Source organism: Mus pahari, chromosome 4, assembly GCF_900095145.1.
Source record: "Mus pahari chromosome 4, PAHARI_EIJ_v1.1, whole genome shotgun sequence".
Taxonomy (NCBI): domain Eukaryota; kingdom Metazoa; phylum Chordata; class Mammalia; order Rodentia; family Muridae; genus Mus; species Mus pahari.
This window is the reverse complement of record NC_034593.1, coordinates 111,773,605-111,792,601: the sequence shown is the minus strand read 5'-3', so window position 1 is coordinate 111,792,601 and position 18,997 is coordinate 111,773,605. Positions and strand designations below refer to the sequence as shown.

At 44.4% G+C, this 18,997-nt stretch overlaps 1 protein-coding gene and 2 pseudogenes across 2 annotated transcripts in view; all 3 read right to left on the bottom strand.

Annotated features, from left to right (window-relative positions):
* The window catches only part of Sec24d (SEC24 homolog D, COPII coat complex component), a 95,462-nt gene that overhangs the window by 5,113 nt on the left and 71,352 nt on the right, over positions 1 to 18,997 (bottom strand). For both annotated transcript variants that reach the window (XM_029537347.1, XM_021195252.2), the window contains exons 14-20: positions 16,925 to 17,041; positions 16,089 to 16,259; positions 7,884 to 7,980; positions 7,635 to 7,780; positions 6,309 to 6,447; positions 5,546 to 5,664; positions 1,549 to 1,728 (exon numbers count right to left, since the gene is read on the bottom strand). In XM_029537347.1, the coding sequence (XP_029393207.1) occupies positions 1,549 to 1,728; positions 5,546 to 5,664; positions 6,309 to 6,447; positions 7,635 to 7,780; positions 7,884 to 7,980; positions 16,089 to 16,259; positions 16,925 to 17,041 (969 nt within the window). The remainder of the gene's footprint in view (positions 1 to 1,548; positions 1,729 to 5,545; positions 5,665 to 6,308; positions 6,448 to 7,634; positions 7,781 to 7,883; positions 7,981 to 16,088; positions 16,260 to 16,924; positions 17,042 to 18,997) is intronic.
* LOC110319734 lies at positions 8,742 to 10,452 on the bottom strand (annotated as a pseudogene).
* LOC110319733 lies at positions 10,669 to 13,577 on the bottom strand (annotated as a pseudogene).

The window sequence follows — 18,997 nt, the reverse complement described above, 5'->3', positions numbered from 1 at the left end:
AGTAAGGCCACCTGAGGAGGTGAGAAGAGGTTAGGAGCTGAGCCTGGAGAAATGAAAAGAACATTCCAGACACACAGAAACATGTATGCGAAGATCCTGAGGTAAGAGCCTGACGAGGACGTCGGAGAATCTGCAAAGAGACCTGTATGGCTGTCACTATGTAAGAGGACAGAGCTCAGAAAGGGGTACAGAAGGCTAACACTGGGCCAGTGATGCCCTGGACTGGCTTGAGGGATGGACCGCAGGCATGGAGGTGCTTCTCACAGGCTGGGCTCAGTTCCTAACCCATTGGCTCACACCGGCTGTTGACAATCCAATTTTATGCGGCAACCGATCATTAGAAATAATCCATGTCTTACCCTCACATCCGTCGAAATAATATCCTTTGTTTCTAACACAATTTATCACTGGCCACATCACTACTTGTGGCAGGATTTTCCCTGTCCAATTAATTTAACTATTAGTGCAGCAGGAGGCCTGTGATTGGACAGGGAAAAGGGAGGCAGAGCTAAGAGCTGTGAGACAAGGAGCGACACAGGAGAAGGAAAAGGAAGCCAGATGGAGGACTAACAGGATGATTCTGATTCCATGTGGTTTTAAATAGCCACAGTTAGATATAGTATCATATAGGGATAGAATAGTTGGAGTAACTTGTCTAATCTAGGTGGGCAGCTTGTACCATTATCAATTGGCCCTGAATTTATTGTGTGGGCATCCTGTGTATTGAGAATTTATTGATATATAAACCTGACTAATTATAAGCTTCTAGAGTTTCGTTTTACTGGGTTAGTGGAAGGTGGGACCGCTGACCACAGGGGGTTTTTGGCTGAGAAGGTACAGGCGGTACTGAGACAAACTGGAGCTGGGAAGACCGTAATCGGTTGCTGTGGGGGCTCACTTAGAGACAGAGGCTTAGAGACAGGGGCAGAGAGGAGCTGGATGTAGCATGCAAACTTGCCATTCTTTTTAATATTTCCAGCAACAACTACAAGTGCCTACTATCTGTTAGCACTATGATCCAGGAAGAGCTGTACACATCCCACCAGCCAGAGCGCAGTGCTTTCAAGACATTAACAACACCTCAACAGAGAGAAATGTGTTGCCATGGTAGCCACTGAGGACACAAGCAGCTGGACTCTTGCATGGCAAGGGTACCCTCAAGTATGTGTTCATCTGTTAGCCCTGGACTGCACACGGTGACTCTTAGTTACACATTATAGGAAGACAGACCACACACGCCCACACGAGATTTCCCCAGCATATGTAGAAGTGAGTGGTCTTCTAAGATGTGGAATTTGATTGAAGTCTTCTGGCACCAACTTGTTTATAGACTTCTAAAGGGGCCTACTTAATTGATTACTACCACCTTGAGAATAATGCAGAAGGGAAAGTGATGTGAACAAGCCAGTGAAACAGGACTCCTTACACCTCCCCGCTCCACACTGAGCACATGAGCATGCTGGAGAGCTTCTGCTACGAGCCCAGGCTGCACAGTCCTGACTCCCAACACACGCTTCCCTCCCAGACATCTCCAGGGACCATGCTTACAATTGGCAGGAGCAGTGGATAGAAGAAGAGCTGGGAGTCAGCCACGCCCATAGTCATGACCAGCTGCCGCTGGTAAGCCCGCTCATCCAGGGAGATCTCTGGTCGGCTGAGTAGTACACAGTTTTTCAACAAACTGTTCATGTACACAGGCAGCACCTTCATGGAATCTGGCAGTATAAGCTGAAAGAGAAAACACTTGATCCATGACTGTTTCCTATTTTTACCTTTCTCTCTCTTTGTAGACCTGTAGGTGTGTGTGTGTGTGTGTGTGTGTGTGTGTGTGTGTGTGTNTGTGTGTGTGTGTGTGTATGTGTGTGTGTATGTGTGTGTGTGTGTGTGTGTGTGTGTGTGTGTCTGCATGCAGGCAGGCTAGCAGAGAACTTCTGGTATCAAATCAGCATGGACTTCCACTTCCTTTGAGACTGTCTCACCGGTAAAGTCAGCTAGCAGAATGGTGAGCCCCAGGGATCCTCCTGTGTCTACCTCCCCAGCATGAGATGACACAATCTCACCCCTCTACTGTGCCCAGAGTTTTGAAACAGGCTCTGTAGATTAATGAAGTCCTCATATTTGTGAGGCAAGGACTTCGCTGACAGAAATCTTCCTAGCCCTTTAGCTATCTACCTTCCTAATTAAAAAAAAAAAGTGTGTGTGTATATATGTATGTGTGTATATATGTATGTATATGTGTATGTATGTATGTATGTGTGTATGTGTATATGTGTGTGTGTATGTGTATGTGTGTATTGTCAGAATCCTCCAATCCTCAATGACAAGAAAAGCTCCCCTCAGGACCCTGACAGGATGCATTCCACATCTTATACCCCATACACCTTCATATCAGAAGTCTCTTCTCATAGTCTGGGGAGAAGTATAACAGTATCAGAAAGCTGTTGCTGATTTAGGCAAGCACACTCCACAATGTTTCACCTCAACATCTGATCTCATTTCAAGGCACCAGGGTAAGTCAACAGAAGATGCAGGAACTGGGACACGGTCATGTACCAGAGCCACTTCTAAGCAACTTATAACACGGTATGAAGACAGACAGAAGTGCATATATACCCTCCCAACATCCTGGAATTTTACTCACTGCCTCATATTAATCAGGAATATTCAGGTTGTTTATATATCCGTCATTTTAAGTGCCACAGCAGGGTGAGCTTGGCACTTATGAAGACAGCCCTACAGAGGCTGACTAGAGAAGGCTGGGTTGTATGGATCAGAGGAAAGAAAAGAAGAGAAACACGAAAGAAAGCTGATGGAAAGAAAGCATCATCAGAGTGGAAGAGAGCAAGAAGGAAGTCTTACTAATGTTCCTGAGGTTAGAAGGAAAGTGTGTAGCCACAGATTATTACTGTAGAATCTCCCCTGAACTTCCCTGGCTCCTCCATAGTGAAATTACCCTGGAGAGCAAGGTTACTGATTAGGGGCGAGCCAAAATTCATCCAACCCTGCTTTTGAGTTTGGAAAATATTTTGCATTTTCTAACAACAAAGCAGTCACAAGCAAAAACACTGGCAATTTTGTAGTTAAGGTCTCTGTCTTATTTTTTTTTTAAAGAGGACTTCACTGGCCTTTTAAATAAAAGATTTACTTTATTTCAAGTGTGCAAATGTTTTGCTCCAATGTATGTCTGTGCGATACATGAATTCCTAGTGTTCTCAGAGGTCAGAAGAGGCCTCGGGATCCCCTGGAACTGGAGTCCCAGATGGTTGTGAGCTACCACGTGGCTGCTGGAGAGCAAACGCAGTCCTTACGAAGTACCAAGTGTTCTTAACTGCTGAGCCAGCTCTTCAGCCCCTCATTTGCCTTGTGAGGAACATTTTACTCCCAAATAACACAAGTGGCTTATTAGCTTTCATAAAGCCACTTATGTAAACCAGAACATTTACTGGAACATTCTTTTGATGCTTCTCACGGCTGAGCACCCGAGTCTGAGTGGTTCCTCCTTAAATTTCCTATCCATGTGGCTTCTCTTGCTTTGGTAACTGAGCAAAAGCAGTCCGCACAGGTCCATTACACAATCAGAGTATGTGCGTTGATGGTCTGGTTTGGTGTTGGGGCCTGGATATGGGAAGTATTCTACAGATGCAGTATTGAAGGTGTGGTCCTCAGGGTGCCAGTATTTGGAGGTGGCTGTTGGAGGTGACTGGATTGTCAGTGCCCTAACTTCGTTGGTGGTTGAAGGGTGCCATGAAAGGCTCAAATGGAAAAGGAAAAATCTCATTTTCAAAGAGCAGGAATCCTGTCTATTGAGTTGTTCTGAGTAAAACAGTGAAGCAATGGTTTGCTCTATGTTTAAGCCATAAAAGCAGGTGATCTGGTGCATTCACAAGTCTCCTAGCTTTTAAACCAGAACGAGACAGTAAGTTTTACTTTTCCCCTTAAACAAGCAAGATTGTTTTTTTTTTTTTTCATTTAAGGTCTTTAAAGGCAAGGCATTTTAATATTAGCAAATAAACTTTGAGAGAAGACACTAACTATACCTGCTCCATGTCAACTAATCCTTCTGAAAAGGGAGATGCTCCGGAGGCAGAAGAGTATCTTCCAGAAATCCAAGACGAGTAGTACGGATGGGTGCAAGTGCTCATGACTGGACCTCATCCAAGATGGAGTCCATAAGCACCTGGTGGGATCACGTGACTCAAACAAGCACACTTCCCAATTCTGCCTGCCTGCCTGCTGCCTGTGCCTGCCTGCCTTGCTTTTCTTGTCCCCTTACCACCTTCCTTTCTTTCCTTTTCTTTCTTTCTTTCTTTCTTTCTTTCTTTCTTTCTTTCTTTCTTTCTTTCTTTCTTTCTTTCTTTCTTTNCTTTCTTTCTTTCTTTTCTCTCTCTCTCTCTCTCTCTCTCTCTCTCTCTCTCTCTCTCTCTCTTTCTTTCTTTCTTTCTTTCTTTCTTTCTATTTTTGAGACAGGTCTCATAGTGAGTGCTAAGGTAGGCCTCAATAACCTGCACCCCTGATTCTGTTCCCTCCCCAGACATATGCCACTATGCTTGACCTATGCAACAGTATTGAAACTTGAGTTTACCAAAGTGAAAGATCCTGAATACCCAAGAGAGCTGACCAGCCGTGCATAACTGTCAGCACAGAATGGGTGAGTATCACTTTGGGTAGCCCAAAGGGGACATCCCTGTAAAGAGTGGTCTAACAAATGTTTGCCCTTTTCATTCAGCTGTAAATTCAGAGGCAGAATTTGTCTGTATTCTCTCCCTGCTGACAGCCTCCTCAAATGTGGAGTAACTACTTTAACAAAGAATTAGAAAAAGATTTTCCACTAGTTGCCCACAGAATTAGTTTTGAATCAAAATTAGTTAGATATTCCAGATCTAACGGTGGAAAGCAGCACCTACCTTTACTGACACAGGGAAGCAGGTGATTCGAGGAGAAAAGCAGGGCAAATGGCTCGAGGTTTACCTAAATGTCCAGATCACTTACATGATGCCCAGAGACACTTGTTCCAAAGTGATTCTATTAATACTGTTTAAACTGAGGCAGGAGGATTGCCACACATTCAAGGAGTGCCTGCTCTACACACACAGAGAGGCAGGGAAGCCAGGTCTATGTAACTTTTAAGTGAAAATAATTCCATCATTTATGCTATAACATATTTACTTTTGAAAGAGCCACTGTTATTACTGCCATCAGTTCATGGCAACCTTACATGCCTTAAATATATTTAAGCATGCACATGTTACAACGAAATGCCTAGGTCTATATATAAAAGAGAATCCTAGCATATTGTGACATTTCTCTGTTTATAAACAGTGTATTTGTGGCTGTCACATTTTTTGGTCAGACCCTGTAAAACCCAAGTTTCTTTTTTGATGTTGGCTATAAGGTACAGAAGTGCAGGGTCGCCATCTCCCCACCCCCAGCGCAGCTGCATCCTCAGTTTCCTTGACTGTGTGCTCTCCCTGACAGTATCCTGGAATAGCAGCTGTATGCTTGCTGCTCTGCACACGCTGGCTGTGCAGAACAGCAGGGACCTCACCTGGCTTGCGGCAGACGGACTCGCACAGTGCTTCCGGTAACACGCCAACATATGGGCAGTCTGATTAACTAGGATTTCCCGGATGGCCTTCAAAGGCTGGTTCAAAACTGCTTTAAAAGCTAAAAGCACAAAACCACAAACAGAAGAGACAGAAAGCTTTAGAAACAGATCTCTTTCAATAATAACAAAGAACAAGTTGCTGTTATCTTCAGACTACCAAACAAGGACAATGCTCTCTGCTGCTCCTCTTTTGAGTAAATAGTGTGATCTGGGCAAAGAGGGACACTGGCCTAATTATGGCAAAGAGTTACATCGACCCATATTTATTTATATTTATCTTGAAACGACTAGAATCAGGATTCCATACACAGAAAAGACAGACCAGTTTGTTATCTCCCCAAGTCCTGACTTCTGCAGGCCCGAATGCTCTCTTCCATACCTTAAGTATAGGCTTTCAGAAGGGCAAAGAAATCACCCATCCTGCTTCTTAGTCATCTGGGTCCAGATAATCAACAGTGGTGTAAGTCAGCAGCGCTAGAGAACACTCACACTCTTAGAGTTCACCTCAGACTCCCCACTAGCAAGAAAACTTAGGCCAAATCTGTGTGGCCTGGCCCTGGAGAGTCTGGTCTCCCTCATTATGGCTAGAGGAGATGGCCATTCTCCAGCCTTCGACTTCACTGGTTTCTGCAGTATTTTCCAGCTTCCTACCAGTTACCCAGTGAGTCTGATTCACCGAGCTGTGAGATTAGCAAGATGCTACCTGACTTGGCAAAGAAGTTGATAAGGACATCTGTTTCACAGCTCTTGTAGAGATCCGCTAGCTGGGTGCTGCAGTTTAAGGCGAGATTGTGAATCCGGAGTCTTCGCTGACCACTGATGGTTGTGTAGAGCACAGCACACTGCAGAAACAACATCGAGACCTGGGTATTACTGACCAGATCCAGCCAAGCTAATTTAATCCCGTTGGAGTGTATAGAATCATATGTACAGATGAACGATTTCTAAAAACCCCCCAGTGTTTCTCCGTTATTTTTAAAGGTTGAATGATACCTGGAGGAAGGATAATTCATTCACTGTAACATTTCGATGGTTTAAGCGATTGAGCTAGTCACATGTAAATATCTGTGTGCATTTCACACTGATTTGCATTTCACAGATTTTTACTATCACGGACCTAGGTCCAGAAACGAAGTCGGCGTGCATTCCTAGCTCTGCCCAAGCTCACGTCCCATGAAAGGGCATAGCTACTTTTACGGTGCACTCAGGTCTGCGGGAACACAGCCACTACCCAGGCGCCCGTGATTCAAAACCAAGCACTAGAAGTCTGCTTATCCTGTGTCAATCTCTCTACCCTTCCAGTATAAAGCTGATGTTTGGAAACTACTATCTTTAAGTAGATTTTTCTTATTTCTTTAATTGATTTTTACTCAAAGCTAGTCCTATCCCATACAATGCTTAGCAGAATCCCAGAGGCTACACTGTGACCCCTATATGCTGACATTCTAAAACCCCAGCCCTGCACCTTAGAATAAGATTTCATTTGGAGGTAGGACCTTTCTTTTTCCTTTTTGAGATTTCTCTCTCCCTTTCACAACATCTCTCCCTTGTCTTTCCTCTTTCCATATTCTCACATTCATTCACTCCTCCACTCTCTCCTTAAAACCTGTGGCCTCTTATCTCACTAATTGTTACAGCATGTATATATGCATATGTATATATGTATCTATTCCTCACAATAACACTGTAACATATAATGTTACTTGTATGTATATTTTCTGGGTTGGCTGTCTGGCAGTGGACAACCAATTGGGGTGCTCTTGCATAGGGAAGAACGAAGGGGTGAATTAACTAAAATGAACTAACTAGGGGAGGGTCACCTGACTCTAAGAACCTTGGACACAGCCACGTCACAGATGCCAGTTTGTTACTGCCTGACCCTTCACCTCGATGGCCAGGCCAACCACTGCTGTGCTACATAAGTAGCACCTACTTACTGACCTATGGGTAAACCACACGAGTGTGCTCTAAGAACTTGGGAGAAAGAGTTTTGTTACAAAGAGAGGAGCACGTCTGGCGGCTTAGTCACCTGGATCAGGGCCCCAACATCTTCACTGAGCTTGTCATCATGCTTGAACTCCACCGTCACGGCCTTGTCACAGTCGATGGCTGCCATTTCCACATCTGTGGTGTTGTTCATGAATATCCCACCGAAGAAATCAGTGGCCCTGAAACCTACAGCACAGGGAGAAAGGAAGATTTGCCTCTGGAAATCTCGATGTTCTTCTGCGCAACAGTAACTGTGCAGAAGACGTGAAACAGTGTGTGTGAGGGTTACCTGTGCTGGTCCGAACCCTCATGATAGCATCGAAGCCTATTTTCTTCTCAATATCATTCCGGAGGTCGTTCAAAAACCTCTGGCTATCCAAATGTATCTACAAAATAAAGTATGATGAGTGGCCACCAGGTGGCAGTAAAAGACTTCAAATAATGTTACTTTTAACTCATTTTATATCACTTTTTATATTTTGATTTAGCACACTTACATGGATATCTTATTTTTTTTTCCTTCAGTAAAGAAAATGTAGTTTATTGTGAATAATTTATTGCACAGGTTTTTCCACATTAAGAATTTTTGCTGAAAAGAGAAACAGGTGGGGCTGAATTCAGTTTTCCCCCAGTTTTCTAAAAATATTTCCCCTAAAAAAAGAATCCACTCTCTAATTTTAAAGAAAATATATTTCTTACACAAGACAATCCAAACTGATACAAAATATGTATTCCACGTTAGTTATTTTATGCAGTAGTTTTTCCCCTTAACAGACTTGTGGTAACCACATCTTTTAAATCTGTAAATAATGTTATCAAAATAATCTTAATCTTTGAAATCTCACAAAAATTCATATTTTACAATCCACCCTGAATATCAAGGCTGCAAGAATAACATTTCCTATATCCAAGTATTTTACAGCTGTACCCAAAAGGAAAAAAAAAAAAAGGAGAAAAAAAAANAAAAACCAAAAACAAAAAAAAAAACCAAAACCAAAAACAACCACATATGCTTGGTTAAGGGCTAAGTTACCCCAGCAGCCAAAAATAAAATAAAATATCCAAATATTAGCATTAATTTAATACAATTATAACTTCAATAGTCACTTTGTCAATGACAATGATTGCTTGAGCACAGGGATGAGTCCCCAAGGGCTGGTAGTGGAAACTGTTGAGCAGAGCAGCATCTCCTCCCTGCATCTTTGCCCTGACAGCTCCCACTTGTGCACAGCCCCACAGGTACTGTGTATGTGCTTTAAAAAATCCCACCACACAAATGTCTATTAAGCAGATAACAGGGAAGAAAACAAAAGCTAAGCAAGACAATTGCTCTCTCTTTGGGATATGATTATTTCCCTGTGCACGAAGTAGTCAACAACAGAAGAAAAGGAAAAGAACAGTTTATATTCTCTAAACACAAGGCTGAATTCAGCGGGGCAGGTCAACTGTGAGCATTTATATTTCTACTTCCAGGCATCGTCATCTGACGTCTCGCTGCTGCTTGTTTCCGTGTCTGAGTCCTCACACTCTGCAATGCAAGTGCTTCTCCACAGGGAGAACAGGCTGGAACTATGACTTTGTAAGAAGCCATTCTCTACAAACCCATTTCTTCATAGCTGCTCTGTTCTCACGTGGAATTCCTTGAGCTTATCCTCTGTGAGTGGAAGGCAACTCTCACCATTTTCAGGGTTTTCCTGCCATCCCATTGCTTTTAATAACCTGTGCTCTGCTTCCAGAGAGTGTGACAGAACCTCCCCTTCCTCGACCATGGGCAGAGAAAGACCGTGCTGAAGACAAGCTTGTTCTCCATGTTCCTTTGGTTCAGGTGTGTGGCTGCCCTCCGATCTTAGCCCCTCCAGCTTGTCACAGTCTCTACTTTCTGAGCAGTCTCCATTTCGCTCATCCTTCGTCGGGTCAATTTGGTCAGGCGAGAGGAGCTGATCTCAATGGGAGGGGTAGTACTGGAGGGGACTCTCTTTTGGAGAGTGGAGAACGGCACCAGCAGCCAGTACCACTGGTTCAGTAACAGAAATTGGATTGGTATAAGCAGGCTCCCGGCTAGAGCAAAGCGATCCAGATCTGTGTTCCATTCTGTTAGCTTTCCAGGCGTTGGGCTTTGAGGGAGGTGGTGCAGGCTCAGGAACCAAGTTCTTAAAGACACTCGGGGCCACTGTTGACACTTTGCTCCCATTTGCATGGTGGGATCCTGAGGAGGTGAATGCAGCAGAAAAGGCGGCAGCAGGATCCTCTTTGGGAATTGTTTTGATGACAAGCATCTTTGAGGGTTGCTTGGCACTAGGTGGCTTTTCCCACACTACGGAAAGGGTCCCAACTGGTCGGCACGGCTGATTCTGTTTGCCAGCTTCTGGATTCAAAGAAGGGAAGCCTTCCTCTTCGAACTGCAACTTCTCTACTTTATCCTCCTTTCTGTCTTCCCTAATCTCAGTTGGTGTTTTTTCTTGAAAGGAGCAGCCTTTCAGGGAATGGAAGCCGCCATTCCAGTGTCGGTGGGTTCCTGTACTACCTCCACTACGTTGGCTCATACCATCATGACCTCGGGAAGAGCCATGCCAACCAGAGAGATTCCCTGTGGTTCCAGCATACGCTCCCTTAGAGACACCAGAGTCAACAGAATCATGGCAGAATAGGGAGGGTTGGTGCCAAGAATCTCCTGTAGTCCGTAGAGGTCCATTGTTAAAAAAGCCATCAGAGGAATTATGTCGATGACGGTTTATTCCAAATCTACCTTCTCCACGGGATAGGTGCTCTCCGTGTTTGTCAAAGGTGGCTGTAGATGACATAGCTGACTGTGGCGTTGAGAAATTTAGCCAAGCAGGAACAAAGTCATGCAGCGCCATTTAGANAAAAAAAAAAAAGGAGAAAAAAAAACAAAAACCAAAAACAAAAAAAAAAACCAAAACCAAAAACAACCACATATGCTTGGTTAAGGGCTAAGTTACCCCAGCAGCCAAAAATAAAATAAAATATCCAAATATTAGCATTAATTTAATACAATTATAACTTCAATAGTCACTTTGTCAATGACAATGATTGCTTGAGCACAGGGATGAGTCCCCAAGGGCTGGTAGTGGAAACTGTTGAGCAGAGCAGCATCTCCTCCCTGCATCTTTGCCCTGACAGCTCCCACTTGTGCACAGCCCCACAGGTACTGTGTATGTGCTTTAAAAAATCCCACCACACAAATGTCTATTAAGCAGATAACAGGGAAGAAAACAAAAGCTAAGCAAGACAATTGCTCTCTCTTTGGGATATGATTATTTCCCTGTGCACGAAGTAGTCAACAACAGAAGAAAAGGAAAAGAACAGTTTATATTCTCTAAACACAAGGCTGAATTCAGCGGGGCAGCAACTGTGAGCATTTATATTTCTACTTCCAGGCATCGTCATCTGACGTCTCGCTGCTGCTTGTTTCCGTGTCTGAGTCCTCACACTCTGCAATGCAAGTGCTTCTCCACAGGGAGAACAGGCTGGAACTATGACTTTGTAAGAAGCCATTCTCTACAAACCCATTTCTTCATAGCTGCTCTGTTCTCACGTGGAATTCCTTGAGCTTATCCTCTGTGAGTGGAAGGCAACTCTCACCATTTTCAGGGTTTTCCTGCCATCCCATTGCTTTTAATAACCTGTGCTCTGCTTCCAGAGAGTGTGACAGAACCTCCCCTTCCTCGACCATGGGCAGAGAAAGACCGTGCTGAAGACAAGCTTGTTCTCCATGTTCCTTTGGTTCAGGTGTGTGGCTGCCCTCCGATCTTAGCCCCTCCAGCTTGTCACAGTCTCTACTTTCTGAGCAGTCTCCATTTCGCTCATCCTTCGTCGGGTCAATTTGGTCAGGCGAGAGGAGCTGATCTCAATGGGAGGGGTAGTACTGGAGGGGACTCTCTTTTGGAGAGTGGAGAACGGCACCAGCAGCCAGTACCACTGGTTCAGTAACAGAAATTGGATTGGTATAAGCAGGCTCCCGGCTAGAGCAAAGCGATCCAGATCTGTGTTCCATTCTGTTAGCTTTCCAGGCGTTGGGCTTTGAGGGAGGTGGTGCAGGCTCAGGAACCAAGTTCTTAAAGACACTCGGGGCCACTGTTGACACTTTGCTCCCATTTGCATGGTGGGATCCTGAGGAGGTGAATGCAGCAGAAAAGGCGGCAGCAGGATCCTCTTTGGGAATTGTTTTGATGACAAGCATCTTTGAGGGTTGCTTGGCACTAGGTGGCTTTTCCCACACTACGGAAAGGGTCCCAACTGGTCGGCACGGCTGATTCTGTTTGCCAGCTTCTGGATTCAAAGAAGGGAAGCCTTCCTCTTCGAACTGCAACTTCTCTACTTTATCCTCCTTTCTGTCTTCCCTAATCTCAGTTGGTGTTTTTTCTTGAAAGGAGCAGCCTTTCAGGGAATGGAAGCCGCCATTCCAGTGTCGGTGGGTTCCTGTACTACCTCCACTACGTTGGCTCATACCATCATGACCTCGGGAAGAGCCATGCCAACCAGAGAGATTCCCTGTGGTTCCAGCATACGCTCCCTTAGAGACACCAGAGTCAACAGAATCATGGCAGAATAGGGAGGGTTGGTGCCAAGAATCTCCTGTAGTCCGTAGAGGTCCATTGTTAAAAAAGCCATCAGAGGAATTATGTCGATGACGGTTTATTCCAAATCTACCTTCTCCACGGGATAGGTGCTCTCCGTGTTTGTCAAAGGTGGCTGTAGATGACATAGCTGACTGTGGCGTTGAGAAATTTAGCCAAGCAGGAACAAAGTCATGCAGCGCCATTTAGATCCAATGTCTTTTTAGCAAGATGAGGCATCCAACCTCATGGCCAGGATCCTCAGAGTGTCACCTCTGTGGTCCTGTATCCAAAGTTGCCGCCTGTATCTTCCACGAGGTTTTCTTCTAAGAAGGATGCTAAAACAGCCTGGCCAGCAGCACGCCTTGTGATGAAGCACAAAAAACCCCAGCTCTGTGTGGCCCACCCTCTTAATCCTCTCAATGGCTCATTCTGAATACCTGGTTCCCAACACTTTTCCAAAGGGGGGAGGGGGAGGGGAAGGGGGAAGGGGAACATAAAAGGTTATTTGTTACATTTAAAAAAGGGGGGAAAGGGGGGGAAGCTATGTCTATGTTCACCTCATTCAACTGCCTTGAGTAATGGCACTGTGATGTTGCTTAAAGAGGCAAAACACGGACATCTGCACAGTGAGTGCAAACACTGTTCATAACAAGGTCATGGCTAGAAGGACAAATGGTCTCCGATGTGGGCAAGAAATGTCATCAAGGTGACAGGTCACAAATGTAATAGTAAAGCACTGTAAGGCAGCTTCTGCGCAATCAATTCCAGTGGCAAACTATCCACGACGAAAGCGTTCACAACACAGATCCCATTATCTCACAGGACTGCTTAAAGCAGTGTGCAGGTATATGTGCTTTCATCCTGTTTCACCTTCAGAATCTAACCCTGGAAGAACTCTTGTTTTTTGAAAAAGGAATCCAACAGAGACTTGATAACATTTTCCTGCCACAGCTTTCATAGCAGCTTTCAAGGCAAATTTCTTGGTATAAAGCTCCTAAATATATATCCCTATTTCTTTGGTCTTTACTATTTATACATTCAAAGCAAAATTATAAGTAGAAAAGATAAGGGTCAAGGAGAAAAGAGAATTCCAAAATGAGGTTTTCTTCTTATTAATTTTCTGTATTTCACTTGTTCTCCTCCTTCCCCGAAACTGGGCTGAGCTTCCAGAAGTGATAGGAAGAATCTTCTACTGCTTTATTGGAGAAATCACTTTCTAATTTGGGTCCATCTCCATCATTACTCAAACATTAAAAAGGCCACTTGAGTCTGCCAATCTCCGGCAGCGGCGGGGCTATGGTCAAGGACGACTCACGGCGTCCGAGGACGCGTCCTCAGCTTCTCCGACCAGCAGACTAGCCCACAACCATAACAAAGCTCTTCCCAAAATGGCTGCCCGGCCCACGAGGCCCAGGAGGGGGCAGAGCCGGATATCTTATGTACATATATGATCTTATGAAAGTACATAATCTTTGGCAGTGTGCCTCTTAAGTTTTAATAAATAAAACCGTTACCTATTTCTTCATTTTCATATCCTTTAGATGGGAAGATTATTCATTTATTTTACAAATGAAGCAATAGAATAAGCGAGTCACTCAAGGGTCTAGTGTCAGACACAGGGAGCAATGCATGGTTTAACGTATTCAGTGAAGCTGGGGAAAGACACCGTAAGGGTGGTGGTGTAGGTGAGGGAGGTTGTAGGCCGGTGTCTTTTATTTGACCATACTCATAGACAAAGCTCAGAGTTCATACAGAGTCTAGAGAATAAACACTTCCCTTGGATTTCTTGACTCCTCTTTTAAAGCATATTTCACAGCCCACACCTAAGCAACACTAATGGAGTCCTGGATCATGTGCTACTGAGCTGAGATTCACCTAAAACACAAGCAGCAGCCAATGATGTGCCTCTGACCTGGTCAGGTAGACCTTTATAAAATTCCAACCATTTCTGCTTGACAGGCACGGAGGGGTATGGAGAGGCACGGAGAGGTGCGTGTGCATGAGCGCACACACGCGCGCGCGGGCACACACACACACACACACACACACTCACACTTGTTCTCAGTCCCCCAAACAAAGAAAAGAGGAAAGGAAACTGAGGCATCACAGACAGTACTCACGAAAGATACTTCAGGTACACACCAGATGCCTGACTGTGTTCTTGACCATCGTTTACACCTGGTAATATTACTTAACAGAAGATGCTATTAAAATTTTACTTTTAAAGCTAAGATGTAAATGCTAAGATATGATTCATTCTACAACAATGCACATAAAAGCTGAGGGGGTTCATAGCCAAAATAACACCAACACTGATTATAAAATATTCTATTCCTTATTGCAAGAGGGTTCTCCCATTAGACTATGACAGCACTTCTTTTTTAATAGCTCGAGGAAATCAATAATAAGCTTTGGTATATTGACAAACAAGTAAAGGGTGTATATCAAAAGTTATATAGAACTAGCACACTACTGAAACGTAAGATGAAATCAACCGCAGTGACATCAGTGCCCTTGCCAACACTGCCCTGGATCGCTAGGCACCTAACTCACTTCAGGGACGATAGCTTCACCCATGTGGGACCCCAGTGCTACCCCAGCCAGGACTTTAAGGTTTCTGATCAAGTGTTTATTCCTCACTAGAGAATGAGCTGAGACAGTTGCACTGTGCCTCAAATACTCAGAATTCTGACCAATTGAATGTCTGATTTTTTTTTATTATGACTTTATATTCAAGTGTATCTGTAGACATATGTTTATCTAGAAGTCTTCAAAGGGTTCTTAAACTTTTTTTTAAAATGTATTCTATTCTCAATCTTTGGTCTTACTTCAATCTTAGCTAACTTCTAATGCAAATATACAACTGGCTGCTGCTTTGTCACTCATAAGCAAAAACACAATGAGCATTTGTCATGTTAGGAAAACATCCCTCTATGATCAGTTGCCCTGTGGAGCCCCGATCAGTGACCTGGATGGGCCCCTCCTCAGGAGAAGACATTGCCCATTCTCTGTGTCTAAATACAGTAAGGCTTCAAGGCACAATTGTCCCCAGGAGAAGCTTGTGACTGTGCCTATCCTAAACTGGGTGTATGCCTTTGCCAAATTCAGGGGAGGCATATTAGTCCAGTGTGGAAGAGTAGAGGGTATAATGAGCTGAACCTGCCTGAGATTTCATCAAATTAAAACAAACATGCAGTTACATTTTCAAATATTATCATAGGTATCTCTAATATAAAGTAGACTTTTCCCTTCTCAGGTAGTGTGAGCTCAATGTGTGGCTAAAATCAGTGGGAAGCCAATCAAACCCACATGGTTTTTGCACTGCCTGAATTTACTTTTGCTAGTTGTCTACAATAGGGCACAACTTTCTTAACCCATGATCTAAACATCAAACTTAAACTGGGAGATGGCTCAGCCCTTAAAAACACTTCTGTGCAAGCCTAGGGACTTGAACTTGGTCCTGAGCCTCATGTAAACAGGAGACAGACACACAGCAATTAGGTGTGGTAGCTCAAAGCTGTAATCCCCAAACTCCTAGGATAAGACAGGAGGCACAGACAGAAGCCACCATAAAGCTTGCCAGGCGAGCCAGCCTAGGGCAGTGCACAGTGCCCGAGTAGTAGAAACAAGGAAGATTCTACCCCAACTAGATGTAGGAGGGAACGGACTCCTGAAAGTCCTGCCCTGCCCCCTAGCTGAAGCCACACATCTGTACCCACATACACTCAAGCCCCCCCCCCCACATACAAACACACACACACACACACACACACACACACACACACACACACACACACACACACACACGGGGCTGGGTGAGAGACAGCACCAGAGAAAGACAGGGAGAAAGACAGAGACAGACCCAAGACTCAAACTGGAAAGGAACTGAGAGGAACAGGCGGCTTGTCGCTTACCTGAAAAACATTGTATTTGTAAAGAGTTCCTCCCGTGAGCAGAGGAACCAGACCCAAGGAAGCCACATCCACAAACTGACTGGGGAAGAGGAACAGAGTCACTGAGCAGCTGTTGGCCACACAGTCTTTGGCCAGAGATTCGTAGACAGCTGTTTGGGGCTGGAAAAGTATCTAAAGAAAAGGATGAGAGAAAATAAAAAGAAAAGCCATGCAATATTTTTTTTGTATTAAAATTTAAGTTCCTAATAAAGTTTTTTAATTAGAAATTCTAAATGAGGAAAAATATGCAATTTTTTTTTCCCTCCGCATAGGTAGACTGGGCTGATGAAATAAAACAGTTGCTTGCCTTCAGGTTATTTGATACTCCAGTACCCTTACTGGAGCTGTCCCTACCCGTGTCCTCAATCTACTATCCTGCAATGCAGCTCTGGGGATTGGATGGTGTTGTGTGACTGAGGTGTGTGTGCATTCAATCTGAAGCATCTTCCACCAGAGTCTGTTCATGGCGGCCGTCCTGTCTCAGGTTGGAGCAAAGGCTTCTTTCAGTATTGGGTGCCTTTGCTTCATGACAAACGTCTCCTCCTCTGGTGAGTGAGGTCATAGGGCACCTGTCTTCCCTCTCCACTTTTCTCCCCTTCACGCAACCCCCACCTCCATTTCCCTAACAGTCTCACAGATCGCACATGGAAGACGTGTGATCATATATAGGTATGTCAGATATCAGCTTCTTTAGCAACGTGAAATCCTTCAGTGGTTTACCGTTGAAAATACTCATGACGAGGGGACCCCTTTTAACAGCTTCAGCGACACCTCCAAGGCTAGCTGTCCCTACGTACCTTCTCTTTGTCTGTGTTCACCAGCTTTTTGTCATCTCTGTTCTTGAGCTTCCCAGGTGCTTCGGCAGTAGGCAAGGAAGAATGGAAGATGAAGAGCTTCCCCGGGCACTCTGCTGCCTACAGAAGCACACACAACGCTGTGGGTTAAGATTCCTTTCAAAGAGAATCATAAACATGTGAAAAGTCGCACCTCGCTCCAGTTAGAAAGGCAACAAAGGAAACAGAGAAACAAAGTGCTGTTGAGGAGGAGGACAAAGGGGCCCTCTTGTATGTTGTTAGAAGGATTGCCGATCAGCCAGTCAATGTGGAGAGGAGCGTGTGTGGAGTTCCTCCAGGAACTGAAGCAGAGGATGAGTCTTCCGAGAAACGCTGCCTGTAGACCGCCTTTACAAACCGGACTTCACCCAACCTGTGACCAAGCTAATAACGCGCTTGAAGGTCACTTATGACCATGGAGTCAACATGCTTACAGACTGTGTACTCGGCCAGTCAACCTGCTTACAGAGTTAAGTGACCGTCAATGAAAATAGTGTAACCAATCTGAGGATGGACTCCCTGACTCTCCTTGGTGGCCCACACATGCCACGGACTTGGGCAATGTATGTGTGGGTAAGATGTGGTGGCCTCACCTACAGCCTTTCACTGGAAGCAGAGAGGCACTGAAATCAACAAAAGGAGTTATAGAAAACAACAACAGGGAACAGAGACCAATCACATAGGATTGTGGCTTTGTGTGCTGTTCTGGGTCAGTTCCTCTCTTGTGAGACTCCTATTGAAGACCGATTAAGACCTAAGTTCCTCTGTGCCTTTTGTTACCATATCTGCTGTGCTGTTCAGCCGTAGAGAGCTTTTGTTCAGAGACCCGATGAGGCCAGGATTCTTCAAACTAATCAGGCTCACTCTTGGGTAAAGAAGGCCAAGGGTTTGTTTCTTTTCTTGAATGTGACACTGTCTTGCCTGATAACAAAGATACAGTACTTCTGGATGTCCCCTAAGGCCACCACCATGAAACCTGAAAATAATCCAGACTCATGGGAGTCAAGTAATGGGATCAGTCTAGGTGTTCATCAGTAGGTGACAAAGGACATGGAGTACACACACAATGGGATTTACTCTGCCATAAAGCAGAATGATGAAATCATTTGCTGGACAACCGACGTGAGTGGAGATTATCATACTGAATTAAATACGGCAGATTCAGGAAGACAACATGTTTCCTCTCGCCTTTTGCTCCTGTGTTTTATATACACACATGTGCATATGACATGCTAGCAGAAAAGATACCGGAGACGGGAAAGAAACTAAGGAGGGAGAGGAAGAGGGGATGCTGGGAAAATTTGACCCGCCCAGGACTGTCTGCAGTGAGTATATACCAGTAAAGCATTTGCCAACAGCCTATTACTTTTTAGTAGGTTTAAAATGTCCTTCAGCACTAAAATCACCACAAAAGCAACAGCCGGCATTTGTACCCAAACTGTCACCACCATCCTTTTCCTCAAATGTAAATGACCTTCCCCTTCTGTTTCTGCTTTCGAGACAGTGTCCGTCTTTTACTGTAAAAAGGAATGAGAAAAATCTCATCAGACGGAGACTTCCTGTGCTAATTGGATCAAACTAAAAATATTTCTCACACTCACACGGAGCTCTCAAAAAATATAAAGTAAGACATTTCTTGCATGAGCCAACTGATTTCCCTAAAGAATTCACTAAGTTTCTTGCGCCCACGTAGGTGTCTAATCACAGAAGTCCTGCATTGGTGCTGTAGGTGTTAAGATCACGGGTCCTAGTTCCCACAGGCTAGAATCTTAGCCACTGTGAGCTTAGTGGCTTTAGGAAAACCACTTAGCTTCCCCGTGCTTCATTCACACCGTTCGTGAGGTAGTAGACACAGTAGCAGAAAACAAGAGCTGGAAGACTTTGATGGCTCAGTTAATCATAATAAGCACTCGATTGTCCTACTCAGGGCCCATTAAAAAAAAAAAAGTCAGCACTGTAAAAATATAAAGTGCCTGGGGCTGCGGAGATGGCTCAAAAGATAAGGTACTTACCATTCAAATTTGAGGACCTTAGCCT